Source organism: Macrosteles quadrilineatus, unplaced genomic scaffold (assembly GCF_028750875.1).
Source record: "Macrosteles quadrilineatus isolate MER2022 unplaced genomic scaffold, UCM_ALF_1.0 Scaffold_9__3_contigs__length_116548681, whole genome shotgun sequence".
Lineage (NCBI taxonomy): Eukaryota > Metazoa > Arthropoda > Insecta > Hemiptera > Cicadellidae > Macrosteles > Macrosteles quadrilineatus.
The window spans coordinates 7,307,749-7,335,253 of NW_026542602.1; the positions used below are offsets into that span (position 1 = coordinate 7,307,749).

General features: G+C 35.6%; 1 protein-coding gene across 4 annotated transcripts in view; it reads right to left on the minus strand.

The window, feature by feature from the left end:
- Window positions 1-196: 196 nt before the first annotated feature.
- The window catches only part of LOC129003979 (protein N-terminal asparagine amidohydrolase-like), a 44,322-nt gene continuing 17,013 nt past the window's right edge, over window positions 197-27,505 (minus strand). For 2 of the 4 annotated variants that reach the window (XM_054432340.1, XM_054432339.1), the window contains 7 exons: window positions 15,030-15,217; window positions 14,098-14,163; window positions 12,690-12,875; window positions 3,909-4,016; window positions 3,222-3,322; window positions 2,419-2,580; window positions 197-1,454 (listed from right to left, as the gene is read on the minus strand). In XM_054432340.1, coding sequence (XP_054288315.1) covers window positions 1,329-1,454; window positions 2,419-2,580; window positions 3,222-3,322; window positions 3,909-4,016; window positions 12,690-12,875; window positions 14,098-14,163; window positions 15,030-15,216 — 936 coding nt within the window. In that variant the 5' untranslated portion in view covers window position 15,217 and the 3' untranslated portion in view covers window positions 197-1,328. Of the gene's footprint in view, window positions 1,455-2,418; window positions 2,581-3,221; window positions 3,323-3,908; window positions 4,017-12,689; window positions 12,876-14,097; window positions 14,164-15,029; window positions 15,218-22,312; window positions 22,400-25,158; window positions 25,361-27,505 lie in introns of those variants that run through there. The other 2 variants (XM_054432341.1, XM_054432342.1) reach the window with 2 other exon arrangements.

Sequence of the window (27,505 nt, forward strand, 5' to 3'; positions counted from 1 at the left end):
AGAAAATTGAATGAATGAAAATACTTATTCATTGAGGCGAACAATTAGGACCACATGATCCTTTCTTACAGTTAACCTCGTAAAAAAACCCCGAGGTTTGAATTTTAATTTTTAACCTCGTTAAAATTCAATGTTTTAAAGGATTGTTCACAGTTTTAAAATTTCCAATACAGTAAGGTACCATAAAATATCAACGTTATAAATAAAACTGTTTAATATCTCTATTCAACAAAAATGAATTACATATAAGGTAATAACAAAATATTTAAAACTAACATTATTTTTTAACATATAATTGATAAAGAGCAATAGCTTGATTTTTACACTTATTAATAAAATATAAAATCTTATCATACAACATTATTTATAGAAAATCTGATTCAGGAAATGGCCTACTAATGTCTACACGGTGGATATGAAAACAGTGATGCGTTCTAACATAAAAACTAGTGAAACAATAACGTTTCCTTCATACAATTAAAAACTAGTAACAAATTTTAATTGTTACCAAGATCAGCTGGTTCTTTTTAGCCAGGACCTTTTATAAAGCTTAAGGATCAAGGACAGCTGTGTCCAGTTTCAAAGCTTCAAAAATCTTATGACATTACCTAGGTTCGAACCGGCAACCTTCTGGTCAAAAGGCAAGTAATCCACTCAGCTGATCCATATAGGAGATATCACAAATTTGGTCTCCGAGTTTATCTAAGACTCCAGATAAAATATTAATCACTTGCACACCAAAGTCTTCTATCCACCATCTACAAAGTTATATACATCGACTTAGCCTAAGTGATATTTCCCGTCACTTGGCTATGGCAAGTGATCGTTCACTAGTGGAATGGCACATTTCATCACTTGACATCCATTGTATTTATTCCAAGGTCACAGCCTTTATGGACTTTAATCATTAACTTAGAGGTGCAACTTGTGATTTACAATGTTGAATAACAAGGAACATCTCATTTATGTATAACTTCATAAAAGATTTAAACATTTAAGCTGTAAACACTCAAAAAGTTCATTATTATCATATACAAATTCTAGTTTTGATTTTGATCTTTCGAGAAGATTGTGATACGTATTTTATTTTGAGCAGTATGTTACATAGTTTCCAACTTTTTTTTACGAAGAACCTTAACAATCTGGTGACAATTGTGCTAACTAAATCTCCAGGCTTCTAACAATGGGAATAACATCCAATGATAAACTAAATCTAGTAAGAAGGCAGATGTGTAGTATACCAGCCGATATGCACCATCGATTCTGACAGGAGTACGTTTCCCTAGAAATATTTGATTATCGTAGATTTGCTCAGCGTTGGAGGGGTCTCAGTACCGGAACGGAGACCACGCCCCTGTGTGTTCGTCTCTTCTGTAGTAATGCGGTCGATTGTCTCGGAAAACTGTGACCGCGGGGAACGGATTGTCTTGTATGTACTTTAATGTCGCTCTAATCTGAAAAATAAAAATACATACAAAATAATGCAGTGTTCTAAAAGAATTGTTGAAGCTTACACAAGGAATGCTAGTAGAAAAAGTCATGAACATACTTATACAATAGTACGAGGGCAGTTTTTAAGTAAGGGCCGTTTTAGCGTATAGATCTGTAGTTCGCTTGTAAGCCACAACAAGACTCCTTGCCACCTACAACCATAATTTCATAACAGAATAACACCATTTGCAGCTCTGTAGCTGATATGTACTCTTCGCTGTGTGTTTTTCAAATATTTTAAACCTTTAAATGTCCTGTCACGTGCGAGATAAGGTCAGTAATGTCGATATTCATTGCCAGAAAACTATGGCCCTAATAAAATGAGTGAGGGCAAAGTGCGGAAATGAGTCATGGAGTAAAAAAAATGGCCAAACGAAGCCAGTAAGTGGTGTGGAACCTTGTTGCGGCGTTTAAGAAAACTACAGATTCTTATGCTAAAACGGCGCTTACTTAAAAACCGCCCTCGTATATTACGCTACAAGGACAAAAAGTAGGTGTTTATGATACAAGAACAATAGAATTTAATGAAAGTACAATACCATGATACTTTTCAGCACAATATCAGCAACAAAATCTCTTAAAAATTTGTTGCTGGTAGTGTGACGAAAAGTATCCTGTTTACGGGTGATTGAAATACAAGTATTAGTCCTATACTCGTCCTACCCTTTAAGCCTACTTGCCCTGATGAGAATTTTGTTTTTGTTTTAGTACGGGAGGCTCTAGCCCCGGATATTTTTTCACAATACCTTAGGCTAGACCTAAGGGTTGCGGTATCATCAATTAGTTAAAATTTAAAATCCAATGGTGATTTGGCAAATTTGAACCCAGGATCTCAGGGATCGAAGTCCCGTGCTCTACCACTACTCCAGCCCGCTCCCCAATAATCATTAACATCTGCAACTCAACTTGGATTGATGGAATACATACATGCATGACGAAGTGTGGAGGTTCGACGTCAGGGGTGGTGGACAGGTGTTGCAAGATAACCTCGTCAGGCTGTTCTAGCCACAGATCCACTCCTCGCAGAGGGTTGTAGTTGAACGGGCCGATCCTCAGCAGACCCAGGTTACAGTCGTAAATGTCCAGAATCTGAAAACGTTTTAATTAATGAATAAGTAGTTCTTGCTTGCAGTGAATGCATGAAAAAAATAACTACATAAATCATGGATTTTTTGTGAGGGTAACAGACCTACCTGAGTGGGAATGAGTCCAATATGGACTAAAATTAACAGTACAGCAAGACACTAATCATAAAAAATTAAGGGGAGTGAGGATGTCAAGGATAAATTATATTTGATTAACCAATGGTTGGAAACATAAAGCTATTTTAGTTCAAAGAGATCCAACTTATAACAGTCATTTTTTGCCTTTATTTTACTACAAAAAATCCGATAGTTTTTTTTTAAATTTTATCCTTATCACCATATGAAATCTGCGTTGATGTTGGTTCCATTACATTCTGTTGGCCAAACTGGCACCACTATGGACAATAATTCCTATTGTCTTATTTATCAATTTACATTTTTTCTAAGTTTTTGGTTAACATGGTATTTATTTTAACGGTGTGTGGATAAAATGGGTTTTATTGTACAAAGTTCTACTGTATATAGACCATTGTGTTTAGCCATACAATCATAACAACTATGGTGGGTATACCAACTATATGACCAAATATAAGACTACCACTGACTTGGCGTCTGTAGCTTTTAGCGTAAGAACTAAAATATTACCTGTTGACCTCCCGTCAGGTGACGAGCACTGCGCAACGCTAGCTCTGGACCTTTGTCTGGGAATGTCGCAGGGAATATTTCTCCAGTCTTTACATTTACACCTAAACACAAGATATCACCATTAGTATATTAAAAATTGCTTTAGTCTGCACCAAAATCTAGGGAAATAAATAGTCGTATACTTAGAATTCTCCGTTAATTAAATCCACTATAACATTGGTGGGGCAATAGACTTTGTTTCCACTATCGATGTCGTTGGTTCACGACTCGGAATCACTCAACATTTATCAATACTAATCATTCTTGTACAGTATTGGCTCTGCCGATGTTTGGCTTAGTAAGTTCCCCACACAGGATATTGAGACATGTTATGTTTTGGATGGAATGGGAAAACCCAGATTTAACCTCATAAAACCCTCTAAGAAATCCTGATCCAAAAGTCTGATCCTGGTTTGCAAACTCGTTAGAATAAACGTGGTGTTTGTACCAAATGTTGTCAAAGCAGATGATTTCTACAAGAGTTTTCATGTTCTAGGCTGCATGTAAAAATCAATTTTATATTCATAAATTTATAATAGTGATCTTTTCCAGTGCGTATATCTTTAAAAAATAGGCCTTTGGGACTAGGTCTCACCATAAGATCTATGGTAATATTTCCTTTATAGAAATACCCATATTTTAACTCACCCGCTCCGTACAGGATGGGCCAATGTACTCCGTTTCTCACAATAGTGTTGAGTTCCCCTATACACGCCAGCACCAGGTCTATCTCAATGGCTTGCTTATGAAATGCATCTGGAAAAGTAAAATAACAACACAATCAATTATGACTTACAAGTTACAATGTGTTTTTAACTCAAATATTCTTTGGTTGAGATGACCATTATAAAACCTGTTCATGTTGGGTGGTAAGAGGTTAGGGCGTAGGTAAGCTGCTCCCCCGTGCCTGGGACACCAGCGAGTGCGTCGTGCAAAATGCTTGTCTTGACTGTACTCTTCCATTCCTAACCTAATCTCTTAATCCCTTCCTTGCGGGTGTAAGTAAACTGTTCTCCCTTGGCTGTTGCATACATTTGATTTATGTTCACTAAACTATTGAGTTACAGACTAGTTAGAGTTCAATTGTGTAATAGAATGTAAGTATGTAAGTACTAAGTTGAGGTAACAAAAAAATTACAGCAACCCATTCAGTTTTCCAAACACTATGGCCCAATGATAGTCTTTAGAAAGTAAAAAAATTGAACACTGCTTAAAATTGTTGAACTTCTGAAATAACCATTATTGCCTTATCAAATTTGTGTTGCTATTGAATAATGCACAAATTAGCATTCCACTTATAATACTTACGTTCAAAAGTTTACGAGTTTTAGGGATATATTTAATAATTGGAAACGTTTTTAAATGGTAAAATGTTGTATTTCCTTGTCTTGTGAAATATTAATGAATAGTCTATATATTCACACCAATCATAAATATAATCAAACGGTCTTTATGATCAATAAAGATCTAAACTATAGAAAAACTCAAACTTAAAAAGCATTGATTTCTTATCAATAAAAAACATCATATTTTTAAATATTTAAATAATTCTTTGAAAATAATTAAACCCTCTTTAACAATAATATACTTAAAAAAATTGAAAACTCATTATAAAAAATAAAATATTGTAGTTAACAATATAGAAATAATATTTTTTTTATATTATAATAAACCCTTGAAAATAATTATACCCTCTTTATAATCAATAATACTAAATGAAAAAATAAAAACTCATTATTAAAAACATATACTAGTTACTGTATCAATATAGGAATAATACCATTTACACGAGTTTCTTGGAATACTTTACCTACGGGACCGGTTTTTAATTACTAATAATCACTAAACCCGACTTCCAGAAGAGGTTGTTTTCGTTTATGTATAATCTCTTATTGCCACTGACAGAGATGCGACGACTCGTTGTACCAATCACTAAATGCACCTATCGTTAACATTTAAATTGGTAAAGAGATGGTTAGTTAAAGTTCGAAGCATTACAATAATTGTTTAACTTTTTTTTAAATTATTTTACTTTTTCTCTTAATCCTTGGCCATCGTCGGTCAAGTAATGTTCCCGTGTGGTTAACAACTAACTGATACATTAACATAACTTACATAACATTTACATAACTACTGATACATAAACTGATACATTACCCGTGCAGTTAACTAAAACTATGATGTTATGTAAGTAAAAAATGCTGTTATGTGAAACTTTTCAATTTTAAGAACAAAACTGTAACGGCATTTAAAAAGACTGTTGTAGGTAAAATATCAAAATAAACTCTTGAAAATGATTAAGGTTTGTCACATGTACGAAGCATGAACGAAGTCCGTCATTTTTTTGCGAATCGCTTGCTAGCAATTTGAACGAAGTATTTCCGCGAAATCGCACCACTCAAATAACGTTCTCTTGCAAGGTTTACTTCGTTTTTTCTCTTCCTGTACTGTTTCCCTCCATTCTCCCGTGGCTTGTCTTGCACACTATTGATCTTAACATACTTGGAATGACACCAGCTCACTCACAAAGGGTAAACACATATAAATATTCTTTAGGTTTAAGCGTTTATCCTAAATAATTGTACCCAGTTCACCATTGCTTTCCAATCGGGAACAGCGCCATGTTGACCAAGGATGGAATGTGGTCCAAACAATCTCTGAGTTTTTGCACAAGAATCACTATTTTTAAAATACGTTTCCACATCAAAATCTCAGTATTAATAGCCTCATGCATAATATTTACTAAAATGGCATAGTTTAAGGGATGTTATAAGCACAGCTGCTCATTCGTTGTTTCAACAATTAACATGTGACATCTAAAACAAATTGTGGCGTTCTCATCGCCTCACCCTGTATAAGGCCTAGGTAAAAAATGTCATTAGTTTTGAAGCTTTCGTAACTGAATTAAAGGAATTCAGTATTCCAATGAATGTTTTTATTTAAAAAGTAATTAGTCTTTGTAATGTACCGAAAAATAACGTTGAAAACAAAAGTGAAAGTGGATAGTTTATTCTCAACCCTATTAAAAAAAATTAAATTACTTCTAAAAACAGTAAAAACAGCCTAACATTCTACTTGAGTTAGGCTACGTGATCCAAAACTTACCGGTCTACCTTCTTGGATCAGACAGAAACCAACCGCATCTTTACTGCTATCTGCATGAATTTCTATGGGCTTACTACAATCAAAAGGTGCCAAAACTGGTGCTGACGTTAATGAAACTTTAAGCTTTTCAATGCAGTCATTATGAATTGGCAGCCATTGCCATTGCACATCTTTCTTTAGCAACTCTCTAAGTGGACCGATAAGACTAGACATATTTGGAATATAATCCCTAAAATAATTAAACGTACCCAGGACTCGTTGGAGTTCTTTCTTACTAGTTGGAGTAGAAAGATTAACTATAGATTCGATGTGACTTTCATCAACACCTATACCTTTAGCTGAAAACACATGACCAACAAACTTTACAGAATTCAATCTAAACTGCAACTTTCTGGGGTTAAACTTAACACCATTCAACCTTGCTTTCTCTAAAACTTTAGCCATTATTGTGTCATGAGCCTCTTCAGAGGGTGCTGCAATTAGTATGTCATCAAAATATACTGTTACACCTTCAATATTGGAAAAAATGCTAGAATTAAGTCTATGAAACAATTGGGGAGCAACTGACAAGCCAAATGGCAATCTTGTAAAAGAATAACACCCAAACGGTGAACTGAAAGAACAAATATCCGCTGACTCTTTGTCTAGACTTACATGGAAAAACCCATCTTTTAAATCAAGAACGCTGAAACAAGTCTTACCAGTTAAGTTAGTCTTAATTTCATCCATTGTAGGTATCAAATATGGCTCAGGTTTGATATCTTGATTTAGAACCTGAGGATCTAAGCAAAGCGTAAGTGACTTGTCAGGCTTTTCAACTATTACCAAATTGCTCACATAGCTACTAGGACTATTATTTTTACAAATGATTCCTAATTGTTCAAGATTATCCAAAGTTTCTTTAAGTTTACTCAAGACTGCATTGGGAACTCTACGTGGCGGTTTTACAATAGGATTAGCATTTTCTTTAAGTTTAATTTTGTACTCTGTAGGGAAACACCCAATACCATTAAACACATCATTATGTTTACTAATGAACTCTTCCCTAGAGGTTACCTGCACATTATGTACTCTAGATATTAGTCCTAATTTTACACAAGTTTTAAGTCCCAAAATTGGTATACACTTATCATTCGAACTTATTACAACAAATTCCTCTGTAGTTACTAGGCCAACCTTGTTCAATTCACATTTCAACGTTACTTTACCAACAGTATCTAGCCTAAACCCACCATAAGATTCAAGTTTAACATTACAGTTTTCATCAACAAATGGCTTAGGTTTACACTTGTTTAAAATATCAAGGGGTATTAAGTTAATTTCAGCCCCAGTGTCAAGCTTAAACACCACATTAACACCATTAATGGAAATTGTTTCTAACCAACAATTTTGACCTGCAATTTCACAAACATTTTTGATATTTACATCATCAATTCGAAACCCAGAGCTCAACTCGTCTACATGAATTTCTTCTTGCGATCTGGCATTAGGCCTATTATCTGCAAGCGATCTGGCATTAGGCCTGTTATCTGCAACCTTAGGGTTGTGTTTGTTAAACTTATTTTTCGGCTTAAGGCAACCTACGGCAAAGTGATTTAGCTCACCACAATTTAAACACTTTTTGTTGTGTGCGGGACAAGCAGCCCTAGCATGATTAGTATTACACTTTTTGCACAAATACGTACGGTTGAAAGTAGGGTTTTTACTAGGCCTACCTTGTTTACCTCGATAGTGTTCAACAGCATGCACCATTTCTTCTTTCACTTCACTCTTAACCACTGGCGTGAGGGAATTTAAGTCACTTGACATCGGCATGGAATTAATTTTATCTTTACTAACAACTTGAAATTGTTCTTTACTTTGCTCGGCCAACTGGCAATGTTTGATAGCATCTGAGAGTTTAAGATCAGGGACCCGCAAAAGTCTTTCTTGCAATCCTTCATCTGATATACATAGTACTAGTTTATCTCTAATGAGACTATCTTCTTGGCCTTCAAAATTACAATACGATGCAAGTTTTTTCACATCAGTTAAGAAGTTAATGAAAGGTTCACCTTCTTTTTGAACTCTTTTGAAGAAAAGAAATCTTTGATAGGTTATATTACGAGTCGGGGAAAAATGTTTGTCAAACTCCCTAATCACATCCTCAAGTTTTAAACTTTTTAAATCACCCAACTTAAAAGTATGATATATGCTTAAGGCTTCTCTTCCAATTACGTTCAGCAATTGTGCAATTTTCACTTCCTCAGATTTAGAGTCTGATTCGGTGGCTATTAAAAATAGCTTAAACTGCTCCTTAAATAGAACCCAGTCCTGAGCAACATTATCTGAAATTAATAAACAGTCTGGTGGCTTGAAGAGCCCGGACATCGCCATTTTCCTTACTGCAATCGCACACCAAGCCTACCTTACCTTTCACATCCAGTTACGGAATTATTACTTTATATTTCACATTATCTTCACCCACTTGCTTTAAATTTGACTGCGCCATGTTGTGTGTCCTTATGGTTATTATTGTAGCAAGTGGGGCTTAATTAAAACTTCACATATTAATATAACATACATTTATTAGGAGCTCTATTAAAGATTTTACAATTCGGTTCGAAGTCCATTTTGCAGAGAGCGAGTCTCCTTCTTAATCAAAGTGAGCTGGTGCTACCAGTGCTGCCAACATAGCACTTTCAAACTAAACTAACAAAACTTTACTTTTTATATATAACAAAACAACTCACAACAATAAGCACAGCTGCTCATTCGTTGTTTCAACAATTAACATGTGACATCTAAAACAAATTGTGGCGTTCTCATCGCCTCACCCTGTATAAGGCCTAGGTAAAAAATGTCATTAGTTTTGAAGCTTTCGTAACTGAATTAAAGGAATTCAGTATTCCAATGAATGTTTTTATTTAAAAAGTAATTAGTCTTTGTAGTGTACCGAAAAATAACGTTGAAAACAAAAGTGAAAGTGGATAGTTTATTCTCAACCCTATTAAAAAAAATTAAATTACTTCTAAAAACAGTTTGCTACAGAAACTTTACATGGCCTAGGTAAGATGTAATTATTATGTAAAACAAATGGTGATGAAAATCACCCCAAAACTCCCACCGCGGGCATGGTTTCGGTGTGGCATGGCTCAAAAACCAAATTTGATAACGCACTATATTTGCGTAGTGGTACGACAATCATTGTAGCATAGTGTTTGGAAACTAGAATGGGTTGCTGTAATTTATTTGTTTATTTATTTAATTTTTTATTATATTTATTTATTTAATTTATATTTTACCTCAACTTATTACTTACTTACATTCTATTACACAATTTTAACTCTTAACTAGTCTGTAACTCAATAGTTTAGTGAACATAAATCAAATGTATGCAACAGCCAAGGGAGAACAGTTTACTCACACCCGCAAGGAAGGGATTAAGAGATTAGGTCAGGAATGGAAGAGTACAGTCAAGACAAACATTTTGCACGATGCACTCGCTGGCGTCCCAGGCACGGGGGAGCAGCTTACCACCTCCCAGAGGTTAAAAAACTCTTTTTCATAGACATTTTTATAATTTTTTTTGCTACAACAATTACAGAATTGTTTCAGTATTATGAAATCCCTAAAATCAATAGCGGTTGCAAAAGACATATGCTAGGTTTTTGTATTCCTAAAAAATTTGCTGTCACTGGAATGCTGGGAATAGAAACACGATGTTGATCATAGCAGGCTAAATTTGTTTTGCCAACTCGTAATCGTAAACTGTAATTTATCAGTGTACTCATAAACATTTTTAGATCTGTTTAAATATAGGTCAGCCTTATGACCAATGGACAAAGTATGGTTCTAAATTAGTTAATTGCAATACTAAAAATAAAACACCTGATACAAACAGCATATCTATTACAGTTTTGTGTGAATTCGTAAAAAACTCAGAAATAAAATGCATAGCTATTACAGAGGTAGGACTTTTAATGAGGACAACGTCTAATAAATGGTTCAACTGATCATATTACACGGTACATGACATAAAAACATCACTTTTGTTTTTAAAATGGATTACTTTTGGCACTTTTTTAATTTTATAAACCCCTTTTTTACTGTAGTGGGTTGAAATGTATGTATGTACTCTACCCAAACAATTATTATTCTTTAATTTCAACCGATTCTGTTCCAAGTTTATTTATTACAGGTATTTAATAACGATAATGCATTAAGTTTAGTTGGTTCAAATTTTATGAAATGGCAGAGTTAAAATCTACCCTAGCATTTTAAATCTTATAAAAACCTAGCACAAGTTTTTGCTCAACTCTGGCTATTAAAGATAAGACTTTGCAGCTTGCTCAATGATTACGATATCAGTAACTGCTTATTTATAACTGAAAAACATTTCAGATTAATTGGTCTGGTTTGGACTTAGCACAACTGATATACTTGTTACATCAGTTTCTTATACTTCATTGACAACTAAAAAATATAGATAAAAACTTAGCTGAAGAAGCTATGCTCATTACCGTGTATGGAAAAGAATAAATGTAAATGTTTTAAAAATTTAAATTATGAACAATGTCAGTTTATTTGTTCATCTCATGAAACGGAACCTTAACAAGATCGGGTGTTTCAAAAAGGACTTTATAACTTTCAAAATTAATATAAATTTAATAAAACAAGGTACAGAGCTGGTTTCTGGTGTTGTTTTAAAGTAAACACTTTAAGTTTTTTTAGCATAAACTAAAGATTTTCTATGTGGCTTCTTTTGGATATCCTGCGGAAATCCCATCGGTAGTCGATTTCTTCCCAGACTCGCACTAGCATTTCAGGTGTAACTTGCTCAGCGGCAGCATCGATTCATGCTCTAAGTTGTGGGAATAACCCACATCACCACCAACAATTAAAGAATAAGGTAAGAGTCAACCCCATCAGCTGATCTGATGACAAGCAGAACTGTAGTCAGACACCTGCGACACTAGCGCTACTGCCGGGAAACAAGGAACGGACCGGCCTGCAGGTTGGTCTTGGCGGAACCGTGATATGGAAAGGAGCTAGGAGCTAAGTTGTCTTTGTTTGGTAAAGTACCGTAGCCATAATGTATTATTAGTTAATTAATCTTTGGGGGATAAAGGGGTTAGGGGGAATCGTATCTTTTCTAAACTAGGCCAAGTTCAACCAACAATAAATTAACTGACGTAACTAAATTATACTTTACAATTATCGATATCATGTTTAGGGCAAGTTGCTGCAGGCGTGTCACAATGGCGAGGAGTAGTTAGAATAAAATAAAATGTAGTTAATCTATTTATTTGAGACCTATCAAAACTGGCTTAGGCTGAGCAGGGTTTTCGTGAGTGCTATGGGGAAGTGGAATCAGCACGTTATTCATTAAGTGTGGATCTGGCTTGGTTTATTCCAGTCAAGACCCCACAAAGTTCGGGTAGAGTGGCCGTCCGAGGTACACTTTATCTTTCATGAAACTCCATAAGAAAAAATCTAGCGGTGTCAGGTCAGGGGAACGGAGGACCATGCAATTGACGCATCACCTGGAAAGTGATCATTGTGAAATCCTGGACGTCAGTCAGATAGTGTGGTGGTGCGCGATCTCGCATGAAGTAAACATTTCGTTCTCAGTCGTCCTCATCAATCTGTGGTATACAAAATTGTTGCGACATGTCAAGGTACACTATCCCGCTGATTCTCTCTTGGAATGAAGGGGCATACATTTTCCTCTTGCTCAATGCACAAAAAACGTCCACTTTAGGGCTATTACAAACATGTTGCAAATGTTTCATTTGGATTTTCACTGCCCCAAAAGATCTTATTTGGTACAAAAATTACGCTGAACTGTTGTCGCCGATTTCGATTCTTCAAACCAAAAGACACAGCTAGATCGCTCATATCCAGTGAACATAGCCATTTTTAATGTAACTGCCGCTAGCGATTGTGTGACTTATGCGGCGTAATTATTCACTGGTAAATTACGCGAGGTGTCTCCCTTTAAAACAACTCCAATACCAGCTCTTACCTTGTTTTCATGAATTTTATATGAATTTTCAAAGTTGTTAAGTCTTTTTTGAAACATTCTGTATTATACAAAAAATTCAAAAGTAATTTTATTTACTGTTTTTCTAGTTGTATAGGATACATTTATCAGTAAAATACGTTTTTCAACAACTAACTGAATTGAATTGATTGATAGGTAGAACTTCGTGCACTCACTGTTTGTGTCCAGAAAATTATTTTTGGATTTTTCTGTTCAAAATATGAGGCAAATAAAAAAAATGATTGAATTACTGATAATCTATGGTGTGTGAAATGTTAAATAAATGACTAAATACATACGCATGAGGTTGTAGAAGAGCTCCTCCGAATAGTTGTGTGAGTCCGAGAACCCACCAACCAGGGACAGCTCGTACCTTCCCTCCGAGTAGCCTGACATGGCCAACTCTTGTACCCTGTGTACCATGTTGAGAACTCCCTCCTCTGTACCTGCACCATCAAAGTGTGCCAACCCGACAGCACCAGACCCTGGACATTGGAGAAAACTATAAGCTACTTTATGAGGTAGAAAATATTAACTTCAATAACTGATTATGGTTAAAAAAATCTTAGACATTCTGGTACAAGGGTCATTAAAAAGCTCAAGTGACAGCCGAACAACTTCGGTTTGAGACAGCCTAAGGTGGTTGGTTCCGTTTCCGAAGCTAGACATTGTTCACCAGTGCAGCGGCCAGTCGTTTGATAATGCTTAACTAAGATTACACCAGAGAACTAGGGTGCCCCAATAGCATTAGTCATTTTCTTTAAAGGCAAGGAAGCCGAGTGTGGAGCAATTTTCTACTCATCCAGTGACAGACCGCTCAGCATCTAGGAAAACAGTACAATTAAATTACCATCTTTTAGTATTTCCTTATCTACCTGGTTACAAAAAAATCATCCTTCAACCGCTTTCCTCCAGTCATTACAAAACACCTTGTTCTTATTTATGCAGGAGGTACATTTCAGCCTCACTTAAGACTTATATCACAGGTAAGAGACGTAATACTTGTATTACTATAAAACTATTACTTATCATCTGTACTTCTCCTGTTCTGAACTCAAAAGACCACTGAGAATCATGTTTGTAATAATTTTAAATCTGTTTTTCCAGACAAATTTTTTCTAGGAAATATTCTTTAGCATAATTTGATTTTCTTAACACGTTCGCGGCGGCATCCATACGGAACCCTAATGCCATCCTGGTGGGAACGATCGCTCCCAAGCTGCAATGCAGTGCGAAATGATTTTTCTTTAAGCCAGGATTAGAGCTAGAAACTTGAAACCTCGCACAGCACTGCTCAATAGTATACTGTATTTTTTGTGGTGTAAGTTGGTAGTAAATTTCCCCGTAAAATCCCTGTCTGACAATCCCAAAAACGTACTTTTTGTCCTGTCTTTTGCCCTCCATTTGGCAATACAATTCCAATGGGACCGGCTAAGTTCCAAGCAGTGCTGCTATCTGTGGGTGTTTAGCGAACTACGTTGACTCTTGTTGTAAAACAGGACATCCTCGCACGTTATTTGCTATACGTCAGACCGAAAATGGAAAGCCAATCACACGCCGCAATTGGGTTTGTTCGACGCTGAGGGCCGCGCCACACTGGGGATACGCCCGCCATTTGACGTGCCGCCGTGAACGTGTTAAACAATCACAAAGTGGTTAATGGGTGTAAACATATTTTGATCACACAAATGAAATAAATAAATTTACCTGTATGCCTCAGGATGGCTATTATACATGTTGTGACATCGTCTGATCCAACAATTGTGACGTTTTCTGGAACAAAGCAAACTAAGTCAAAAACAATTTTAATATTTGAAAACACTTTAAGACTGACATGTATTGGGCTGACCACCTACGTATTTATACTTGTACAGTAACTGATATATTTTTTTGCAAATTTTTCCATATAAGAAATAAGCTATTAGTCTTAAAGTAAAACTCAGACCCCATAGTCTCTGTTGGACCTATGTTTCTGACTATTTTCTACTAGGGTTGCCTGTAAATTTTGGTTTCTGATGGAGTCTCCCATTGCGACCAAGCAGAAATCTGATAAACCATCTTCTTTACTTCAACCACACCTATACAAGCTGGTTTCCAATCATAAGAGATGTTAAGTCTTGTCATAGTAGCCGAACAGCCAAACACCAGTGTGAACAAAAAATTGACACTCTCGCCAAGAATCAGTTGTGTAGTACGATTAAACTTCTGCGGTCTAAAGCTTCTACTGCTATTGAAGTATATTTGGATGGAGAGAATTGTTAGGAGGTATAAAATACTGTATGCGCAGGGGGTCAAGGGAGATCGGAGAAGGTTATACGCACTTGCACAATGTTTTTCACTATAGGTAGGTCGATTGCAGACTTAGTCAGCCTCCTATGAGGCAAATTAAGGAAATTTTGCAGGCTTATCATGGTGTGACTGATGAAGAGATTGCTAAGCTGATAGAGGACGTCTCTGCGACTACCAAAGACAATAGTAAACCTTGGTGTCCTATAGATTGATCAACAAGCAAATTTCATCAACTGGATTGGCTGACTTGATAGAAACTGACGAACCCTTGCTGGGTTAGTAACTTCAATATGGGTTGATCCCTGATTTTTTAAAAACAAACCCCCAGTTTTAGCTAGAGTTATACTTACTGTCCTGCGGAACCGTGACTGCCATTTCCCTCTGCTGGACGTACAACAGGCCGACCGGTCCGATCACCTTGGTGCTGATGGACACAAACTGGGCAGCAGAGTCTCTGTATACAGGGTGTGTCAGAAACAGACTGCGAGTGTCTGGCGGAGGCTCCTCCTGCCCCACTCCGCTTATGACCAACACCATCCTGCGAACACAAGTTCAATTTTAAAATTATTCAAACCTTGGGATACATCCATGATTTATGGGTTTATTTCCTCACAATGTATTAAGTATGTCAACAAAATACCTCTGAAGGCACAGGATGTAGTAAATAGGTAGTGGATTTATTGCTAACCAAATTGTTTGCTAACCTTTGGTGCAAGGGAAAATTTTGTTTTGAGAATGATCACTTCAAGGAATTATAATATAGCTAAACTTTGCAGCGGATTCAACTTAGTTTTAATAGGTATTTCAAAATAAGTCTTTGTCGTCCCAAATTCCACTTAAAACATTTTCTAAATTTGTGGTGAAATGCTATAATTTGGGTTGTTTAGACTTGCACTCCACACTCCAGAGTTGCACTCAATATCTAGCGCTGCCCCCAAAATATTCACATTAATATTTATAATTGCACTCACTAAACATGATTGCACTTCATTGAGTTAACCAATATTTAGAAATGAGAAAATATTAGAGTAACACCCAACATTGAGTTTATACAATATCCAGAGTTCACCCCGAATTTAAAATTACTTTCAAGGAGCAACTTGTAAAGTACGACATGTAATAAATCTAAATACAAATTGTAGAATACTCCAACCACACTTGTAGACCAGCCACGTGCTAACAATGAAGCTTTGTAGCAGTCTCCAGCTGGTTATAATGTCATTATCCCTAATATCCCCCCTCTACCCCCCCTTCACTCCTTCCCTCTCTTTATTCATCTTTGACTTTTGTACTGTCTGCAATCTTCCTATCACTTGTCACTATTGAACAATTAAACGGCCACGAGGAAATAAGAAGTATCGAGTTCTTCATTTTGTTGAGATTTGAGATGAGTGGAAATTTATCTACCTTACGATAACGGTATTAAGTTTTATACAACTTAAAGAATACACTTGTAGTTAAGTGTACACTTTAGAATATCACACACGTTTCCTTATTTTGATTCCTTACATAATTCCAATTCCGTATACAAATATGAGAACTTCGCCAAGGTATTCATATTAGAATTTCCGTTCAAAATTCAGTTGTCAATTTGTTTATTGTTCATTTTTACGTACTTCTTTTCGTGCTTAGCAACTTTTGTACGAAAAAACTCCTATGAGAAAATAAAACAAGGAATACTCCTTATGTATTTTAATCCCTCTCACAATTTCACCTCGATCGTACACTCCGAAAAAAAAACTACTACGAATTCATCAAACATTTAACATTCAAAATGCTATACATTTTTGAAAACGTCTCTTTCACAGTCTGGACTAAAACCAAGAACAAATTTCTGGAGACAAAAACCAAGGACACTTTGAAAGAACACGTGTCCATGTTTTGGCGTTGGGCAGCTCAGACTCCCCAAATAAATCACTCTCCCCCAAGAATGCCCCAAAAACGTTAACGAGGGGTGGTTATCTAACTAATCACCTTAGGCTTATCAACCCGTTATCTCAATAACGGCCACATGGGTAGTGATAAGCATCAATGTTTACAAAACAAAAAATTAAACTAATCCTATGTATTAAATGGAGGGAGTTTTTGCTCCAAAATTCGTAGGTTAGGTATTTATTGAGAATCACAAATTAATGAGCTCATCAGCTGATATTTTGTCAAAACCTCAATCAGCTGCAACATAAATTAAAGATGAAAAATTGGTGGGGGAACTTCCACTAAAACCACCTGATATGACGAGTTTCAATGCTCAACATTTTAACGAGTTGAGGTTCCATTTATGCAAGATAACAATCTAACAGCTGTTCGCCAAAGGCTCACAAGTTGTACAATCGCAAAAGTAGGACTACCGTCGAATATATCAAGAGCATTTACATAGAAATGTGTTCTATAGATCTGTTGCGAATGATAGAGCGCAAGACTTATATTGTGGATTATGTAATAGGTTTTCAATCTTAAAGTGTAAGATTTTACAGGGTATTCTAATTAGCGACACTATGATTTATTTCACAACGTTGAGAGTATTGTAAAGATTTAAATAATGTCTACGTTCGCTATCTCTGGCTAATATAACACAAATTTTAAATTCAAACAGATTTAATTATTTTTTAAAAATATACGGTAGTTTGGAAGTTAACAAAAGTATTAACAACATTTGTGACAATTTTGGTTCAAAACTTTTGTGAATAAGTAATACTCCTTCACTTATTATTGTTTTTATAAATTGCGTGTGGAAACTACATGTCTAACCTAAATAGAGAAACGCAGAATTTATATCAGTGGCTGTCTAAAACTAAAAAGTTATGATTTATAAGTAAGTGTTTCTGTTTACGTGATTTTCTCTTAATCCAGCCCACCTAGGTCTTACCACAGAAAACGTACTACTATAACCGTTATAGTAGTACGTTTTCTGTGGTCTTACCGAGGAGCCTACGATAATAGCGTATTCCATTGGAAAATTCTGTAGTACATAAAATATCTTATGCGTTTTCTGTAAGCCATGAAAATAACTAAAAGACTTTTTGAAAAACTAAAAGACTAAAAGTGTTGAGAGTTTTTCAGGACAAAGAAATGTCTCCTCTAACGAGCAATTGTTTGTACAATTTACCATTTTAGTGTACGGCAGGATTCGAACTCGTGCATCTTCAACAAAAACCACACTCACCACACACCAGCCTCCATAACAATTAAAGATCATTTCATTTCACCGCAAGCACAAGGCAGACAACTTTCTACGAATTCTCCGGGTAGATTTACGTTAAGCACAACATACAACGGTGTTAATACTGTATTGCAGTGATAAAAGGCAAGGAATGTACTTGAATTTAATACGTTCGCTACACGAAATGTCAGCGAGCAAGTCCGGTTGTACCGTACGACCATTCGGTTCCTTGTATGGAAATAGCAGTTTATAACATAGGACAGTGAAATAACCTATCACCGAGAACCTACCTTTTTGTAAAATTATTGAAGAAAATTGCTAATCTAAAATATTATGATCTTTATCGTTATCATACAACGTGCATAGCGCTTGTGTTTGCTTGCTGCGCAATTTAGCTTATTTTAGTTCAACACACAAAAATAGGTATTTTCCCTTTTATCTTGATGTTATGTATCTTCCCCATACATAGACGATTAAATAGTCTTGTGGAAAATATTTTCCTATTGATTATTATTATTTTGCAAAAACTGATGTATTTACTTAAGGAAACGTACACAGTATCATGATTTTAGAATCTTTAATAATGAAAATTTGCTTGTGTTTTTACTAATGCTAAGCGCAACATGTTACAAATTTGAGTTAAAATTTTACTCAACAGTAGATAATAAGTAAAATAGGTATATTCAAATCTCCCTCACGGGGTCATCGGAAAATTCAAAATGGAGCGTTTAAAAATATCGAAATGTCTTCATGGCAACATAAGATAAATACAGTATAAAGTTCATATTTACTCAATTCACATTTTACTTTGTTTAAAAGAGATGTTGGTATGAAAAAAGAATTCCACTGAACGTGTTCAGAGAAACGGACTTTTTTACTGACGAGGATTTTTGAGTTTCCTAAGAAATAACAGTTTTTAGCCAGTCAAAATCCTCTAATTTTAAAAACACCCCCAGCCACAGCAAACCTGCAGACTAAGCGAATTTCCATCTGTCTGAATTGGATTTTCACTAAAATGCTTCATTAATATCACATTTATTTCCTAAGTACTCAGGTTTGCTGCTACAGGAAAACCATGAGACCTACATCAATAGCTATTCCCTATAGGGGGAAATCATTACATTACAAATTGTTAAGTATATTTATGTTATTCTATAGTAAACATCACAGAAGCTTTTTCAAGAACGCCGCACCACAACTAGCAACTGAACTTCGATCTTCAAGTGATTTGTAAAATTACAAAGTGCACACATAGTCTGTTGACCTATCATTATAGTGACCAGTAGTTGGTTATAACTGCATCATAACGGTAATGTGGAGATTCGTTCTATTCGTAATTTTGATTGTTAATTTGACATCAATAGTTAGAAATTGTCTAGGTAGCAGACTGGTTATAGTGCTCGCCTTCAAGTCTGAAGATAGCCGGTTCGATTCCAAACAGATGCAATAACTGCGGCTTAACTGCACTTAAATGCAATGCCATACCTAGTGTTTTACTGGTGTATACATTGAGCCCTTTAAGAAATTCAAAAATTAAAACCGAAACTATTACCGAACACAACACAGAAACAAAATAATGCAAAAATAGGAAACACCTTGTATTTTGTCTCCCTTTCGATTTTCGGAGGTAAATTTCAATTATGACCCAGCTGAACTTGATAATTTTTGTAATGGCCCGGTAAGGAAACAGCTGGTAGTCAGTTACAAAGCAACAAATCAACAATAATTAAGTTGGTTCTCATCTTAATTATTGAGAGAAAATTACTTCATAATAAAAATCAGTTGGTGGAGGACAACTGACTTACTTCAAAACATCGAGACGTATTATGGGACGAAAGTTTAACAAGTTTAGCAGTTTGATTCGTGAATCTCGTCCAAGAGACCTTGGGGTTCGATACTGTTACGTAAGATGGAAAAACAAGCTATCTAAAGTGGCTATTAGACGGTACATTACACGTAGAGATCCATCATGCAGATCTCATCTGAGAGCATCGAACTTGGCAAACCTACAAGATTATACATGAGGATGAGAGGTTGTATTTTAGAGAAACAATACCTTAGGGGGACACAATATGCATTGTAAAAGGCATATTTATGATAAGAGCACTTAGGTCCACTGTTTCAGATGATGTAATTATTTGTATATATTATGGCCACATTCATAGCTATTTATCCTATGGTACCACACTGTGGGCCAACAGTTTTTATGCTAACAGGTTGCTTTTTACTTTACAAAAGAAGGCGGTGAGGTTAATTTGTAGTGTGAATAGAAGAAACCATTGTAAGCCCCTTTTCGTGAGTCTTAACATTCTCACATTTCCATCCATGTATGTTTTGGCAAGTTTATTGTATGTAAAAGAAAACATTTCTCACTTTGAAAAGATATCTGATGTTCACAACTATTGTACTAGATCTAAAGATAATCTGTCTACACTAAGGCATAAGTATACAGCCACTCAAAATAGTTTTGAGTACCAAGGTGTAAAGATGTACAATTTCTTGCCTGCATCCATCAAAAACCTGTGTGTTTCAAAATTTAAACATGTTTTAAAAACTACTCTAACCCAGGCTTGCCTGTATAAACATGAAGAGTACTTTGGTTTAGAGTTTTAGTTTTAGTTATTTTAGTTGCCATCTTGATTGTTTTCTTTTTCTTTTTCTTTTGACGATTGTCATGAACTTTGTATTAGTTTTAACGACAATAAAGCATTTCATTTCATTTCAATATAGAACATGTTTGTGGAACTAAACTTTAAAAGACAATAATTTTCGGTAGTAGTAATAGCGAGAAAAATATGTGCGAAATATAATCAAGCAATACAAGGGATTTAACGTTCGGTAAGGAATTAAGAGATACAACTACCACCAATATGTATATCCCAAATTTCTAAAATATTCAAATGAATATACTCATCAGTAAATTTTATAGGTGTTTACTTACTAGCTTGAAGATAGTCATCTATCTAAATCTTTAATTCAGAGTGTGTATTTGTAAACCAAATTTTGCGAGCTATACACCATTACAGTGCCAAAATACTAATCTCATTTAATTAATTTGAAATAATTTTTAATGGTTAAAAGGCGGAACGATTCAGAATTATTAATGTATCCAAACTGCATCAAAGACATACAGGGTGGCCCAAACGAGGTACTCTTCTAAACTACTGTAACTTAACTCATTTTTTAATGGACACTCCACAACAATTTTCAGGAATGGTTGAAAACAAGACGAATGGAATAATGTAATAAACAATTGTGCAAAACATGTAGAACACTAAGGTAGAGTAAGTTTGTACGGCTAATAAAATAATTATTAATTGCCGTGAAATTATTTGTACCTTTTTGGGCAACCCTTTATAACAAAAGCAAGGAACTGTATGATGTCCATAAGAAACATGAACATTATAAACTTTTGATTCTGACACATAGCTGATTGCGTATCCCATAGATATCCATGAAAATAAACAGTAATATTGAGTTTTTATCCTAACCAATGGTGGTTGTTATTTACTTTTCATTTAAATAACCACATTATTTCTTATGTATCCTCACTCCGTTGCGAAGCACGGGTAAAAACAAAATACTCGTAGAATGCATACAAAATCAATACATTGACCAATAACCGTTCCAATTCTACATTTTAACGATGATCGTACCGCAGTTCCAACGAGTGTTCCAAGTGTCATAAACATCCCCGAGGGACAAAGGAACATATGGACTTGGACTGGGTGGCGCAACAATCTGGGTATCTCGGTCAAACCTCGACTACAGCGGTGTTGTTGTGGCTTTGTGCCAGAAATAACACCAGTTGATAATGGACTCAACACAACCTTGACAAGAACTCGACTGTATGAGGCATTCGATGAATACGTTGACACGGTGAGCTCAAGTTCCGAGTATATGTGAATATTTTAGTTAAGAAATAGCAGAGGAATGAAGACTTAAATTTCAATCAATGAAAAATTATATAGTGCTTCTCAATTACCTTGCCAGCACCATTTTGATTGTATACATATTTTACTAGGTTATGTTTGGTTATGTTTAATATCTCATAAAATATACGGTTAAAGATAAATTATTCCGTACGAGATGACACTGTCAACGATACAGGCTAACCAAAAGCATACGATAAAATGTTTGGGGTCAAGATACAGTGTCAAAATTTGCTACTTTTCAAAAAATCCTTAATTGATATTAGGGATTGTAAATTAAATGGTTTTGTAAAATGGCAAACCATTGACTGAGTAAATGATCGATATTGCAATTAACAAAACTAACAAATTTTAGGAGGGAAGGTACAAAATAAGAAACAAGTCCTTCAACAACCCAGAAACGTCCAAAAGGAGGAATGGAATTATAGAAACTGACAAATCATAACATATCCACATTTGTCTTACAATCCTATTGACCCAATTTCGCTTTAGGAACCTGGAAATAGCTAAAGAGTAAATTCATTAAAAAAATATGAAATACCTTGAATCATTCCTAGCTTGATCTTGATCACAAGGGTGAAAAGTAATCCAGCATAAAAACGACGACACCGCATGATGCAGCGCGGAGAACAACATTGTCTAACTGGGAGAAGAAAGTCCGGCTAGCCTTGAGGCTTGGATCGCACAAGGCAAGACGACTTGTATCGAAACATACGTCACCGTGTGAAAATATACGTGTGGAAGCAGTAAAATTAAAAAAGAACGGAGTAAGATTTTTTTCTATGGTATTAATGACGATTTTCAATGCTCAACATTTTGTTAACAATCTAACAGCTGTTCGCCAAAAGGCTCATAAGTTGTACAATCGCAAAAGTAGGACTACCGTCAAATATATCGAGAGCATTTACATACAAATGTTTTCTATAGATCTGTTGCGAATGATAGAGCGCAAGACTTTTAAAAACCTTGTGAATTATGTAATAGGTTTTACAGGGTGTTCTAATTAGCAACACTATGATTTATTTCACAACGTTGAGAGTATTGTTAAGATTTAAAATGTCTACGTACGGCATCTCTGACTAATAACTCGAATGAAAAAAAAAATTGAAAAATTGAATGATGAAAAAATTCGTTGCGGCGACATATTCTGTCTACAAACATTTACTTAGGGTGCATTGAAAGAAAAGGCAAACATGGAAAATCTGTCTGATGCTCATTCTTAACATGTATTCTCTTTTTTGCATCGGGTATTCATTTTGTTGTAATTTTAAGTAAAAAAAAACTTTGAACTAATGTAACAGAGTGTTTAAGAGTTTAGTACTATATACTATTGTATAAACAATCAAAGATATAAATAGCAAATAGGTTAGGTTAGATTAGGTTATCTACTGTAGAAAGAAGAAACTGTTCATGTTCGTTCTTGAACGAAAATACAATACCCGGTTGGGCTTAAATGTCGCAGAAAAATAAAGTTGGAAGAAAAGCGTTTATTTTTTATTCACAAAAACGAAATATACTCGAATGTTTACATTTTCTCTGTTTACTTAGTTTATTTATGTTTATATTGTTATCAGTTTAATTCATCCACAAAATTGAGCAAATTCAACCAAAGAAACTGATTAAATAACGATAAAAAGCACGTTGTGTACGTTCTACAGTGGTATGTTTAATACAGTATATTCACAGACACAAATTGTTCTTTTCTGCACTCTAACAGAGGTAAGAACGGCCAAAACAACTAGTTATTTATACAAGCATACTAAATTACAAAGCCAACGCCAAATTCAACTTATAATTATATAATATCAAAACTCGTAGGCTAAGGGGCGGTTCACGAGCTCGGGACTTCATAGTCCGCGACCAGACGTTGGTCGCGGACTATATAAGCGGTAGGGGACTATATAAGCGACGACCAAAAATCACAATTACACAACTACGGCCTTACAAAATAGAAATTGTTAATACAAATTAAATGATTAAATTCATTGAATTGATACACTGGCAGCGCTAAACATGATCTCTTTGAGGAAAGTACAGAGTTGTTGTTATTTCCGTTCAATTGATAACCCCAGTTTTCTCTTTAAAAGACACATAAATTGTTATGAAAGACTGAAGATAAAGCCGAACTGTTGAAATAACTCAATAACATCGATTTAGTCTATTTACACTAGTGAATATATAGTCAAGGTTTTAATAATGTTAATTGAATTGAGTTTATCTTTTAAGGGTGAATTTACAATGATCGCACACCTTTCTTTGTTTCTAATTTACTTTCAGCGAGCAAGACATAGCAATTGTTCATGAGATGATTTTATTTAGTAGAAAATGCACAAAATAAAGCAACAAGAAAAGGTAGTACACCTCAAAACTTCTACTTATGGTACTAAACTGAGATAGAATTTAAAATCATCTTTGAGTAAGATAAATGATTATTCTAGTGAGATGTGTCCGGTGACTTTCTTGGTTTCTTGTATTTTACGGAAATGCAAACCCGAAGGCAATCTTTGTTTATAAAAACAATTTGCAAGGTTGTCCTCTATGTCGTTTACAAGGACAGCTTATATTTGCAGCCAACAAAAACAAACAGCAAAGAGGCTACACAAGTTCTCTAGCGAATTACATAAGTTCCAATCTCTATATGAAATCGGCAATGATAATTGATTACTTGGATTAACAAAAACCGATACCTACACAACCATAGAAATGTTTTTCACTATACAAAAAATATCATGAAATCCATGTAGTTTCCGATTAGCAGAAAAAAATCATTGTAATGTTGTACTGTAATTGTTAAATTGTTTGCCAGTACTGCATATGTGGAACATGCGTTTTTTTGCCGGTTTAATGAAGCCTAATAGAACGAGTAAATGTAAATACTGTAATTAATACCAATTAAGATGGAGGACGCCACCGGGTTATTTTAACACAAATACAAGTAAGAGATAAGTGTAAAACAGAGTGAGATACTTTGTGTAGCTTTGTTACTGACTATGATCAGCTGTTTCATTAGTCAGGACCAAAAGCCCAATAATCAAGGACAGATGGGTCCAATTTAGGACCATCAAAAAGCTAATAACTTTTATCGTGATCGAACCGGCGAACCCCCAATATATAGGGGAGAACTACAGTAACAACTTGACTACTGCGATAAGTCTTTCAACTTGTGTAAAAAACAACCAGTTTTTGAATCCTAAATCCAAAACCATTTTTATAGACACAGGCACTAATGTATTGGCTATTGTTAAATAAAAACTATCTATTGATATTGACGTCGAACAGAAATGAAACCTGACTTTCAAAACCTCTCAACTAAATGAATAAAATGACAATAAAAAAAATGTATAGGAAGATTTTTTTTCAAAATTTTCATCTGCAATTCATACATACCTGTTAAAACAATCGGGGAACGCACTAAAACGACGCAGACGAGTCCATAGCGCACTGCGAATTCAAACTTTCCCGCGAGTGAAAGGCACGGAGCCGACCGGCCGGCTGACAAATAATCGAAAACCAGTCCGATATAAAATAATGCTAGGCTTGGCAGACTTTCCTGCTCATTGCGCCAGGAACCCAGGAACCGGTCCAGCCGCCGCGGGCTCTGGTGAGGTACTGGCTCGTGGCTCAGGGCTATCCGCGATGCCCGTGGCTCACAGGGCCAAAGCCCGTGGCTCACAGCATTTCACAGCATCAAAGCTAATAGCTCGCAGAATGGTAAATCCGTTTACGCGAATACAACTAATAAACGCATGGCATGATTGTGACATTTCAGTGAGTGATTTGACTGTACTGTTCTGGGACTTGGTCCTCTTCATTTTCCAATACACGCTGTGGCGACTACAGCGTAGTGTGTATCCTGGGGGAATGCAAGAGCGAGAAGACGGTAATCACAACATTAATATAAATAAACAATGGTGTTCTTAAAACGAAAACAAGCTAAAAGGTCACCAACTATACTGTGTGGATGTAAACTGAATGCTATGGAAAACCTTAAACAATGGAAGGGGGGTTATGGAGAAAATTAAGGTTCATATTTGTATGATGGTTCCAATAAGTTGAACGTCGGGTGGAAAATAAGCCTTGTCCGATTCAAGCACGCAAAAAATCCCGTCAAATCATTTATAAACATCAATTTTTATGACGTTGAGGCAAAATACGAGAATCACGTAAGATAAAAGGGGCGTTTAAGTTCTAGTTGTGGTTACAGATTAGACAACTGGAGACGTAATTTTAAAATTGGTAAATTTGTAGATATCTCACAAAATCATTGTCGACTGGCAAATTTTGATTTTGTACACGAAAGAAATCTACATCTGTATCACCTTCGGAATAACTCAATAAGACGAATAAATGTGGTATTCAACGTAATATAAGTGTTGACATGGGCATCCACCAATATGGGCTATGGGGCTAGAGCCTCTCTTTATGAGACTACATGTTAACCTCATTTTTTTTTCAAATCGTACGGCAAACCCGTAAAAGTACAAAATTTAGATACGATGCAGAACAATTATAAATTGACAAAGCAAATTTATACACACAACCCCCGGATCGCCCTCTCTACTGAGGCTTATTCCTCCCAGACTTCCCAGGCTTATGGGAAAAAGTTAGATGGACTTCCATGAAGGTTGACAATAATCTTGCGATGAATTAAAACTGTTTTCCACTCATAAAAACCACACCCACATCAACTTCCTTAAACAGAATTCTACACGCTTGGTAAAATAGTTAAACAACGTCAAGTTAATAACCGCCACGGCACATGTTGGCAATGGAGAGAGCCAAGTGGACAATCATACGAGACGGATCATCAAATGACTCATCAAATTAGGCTCTAGGCTCCAGCTGACTTGGCCATTCATTCACATTGACCATTTCACTTCACGTGCAGCCCACAACGAGACAACCGTGCCTTGTATACAACCTTAGACTATTGATAGCTAGACATTCCACCCCCATGTTAAAGTTGTCACCGGTTTTAGCATCCAAATTGACTTAGTTGACTTGAACCACATAGCTGATGTAGTTTACTAATATTAATGACAAAAACGCAAATCTTTTAACCGAGCAAAACTGATAGGACCACTTATTGTAAGACGTAGAGTCTTTTACGTCAACTATCCCAATACAAAAACTAAGGAACGAATAATGTAGTATATTTCGGTACATTCCTATTATACCAATCACACCTAAAAATGTAACTGTTCTAAACCAACCTAACCTAACCAAACTCGCGACATATTTCCTAAATGTCATTATTTCTGCTACCAAACGAAATTTTGAAATGTTACAGCATATTTGGTTTGGTTAGTTTTAAACATTTTAATTTTTAGGTGTGGTCGGTCTAATACGAAATTACCTATATTTCTTTACTAGTTCCATATATTAAGGAGTAGACCATATTTAAGGTGTATATTCTTATGCTAGTGCAGAAAGTGCCATTTTCGGTGCGTGCTCAAGGTTCAAGCCAAAGCTGAAGACGAAAACACAAAATGTCATGTACGAGGCGAAGCCGAGTACGAATTTTTAGTCTGAAGAATTTTAGAACCTGGAGCTGACGATGGTGTTCTAACAACGAAAATGTCCTGAACAAACATATTATTTGAGCTGTTGCGCATTCTGACATTTCATGACCCGATGATCTATGGGTCCTCAGTCCGTTCTTTGAAATGTCCAGTTAATTCCCAAGCCGGGAGAGTTTCTCAAGCTGGCAACCGTCATGGGCGTCATCAAGTTC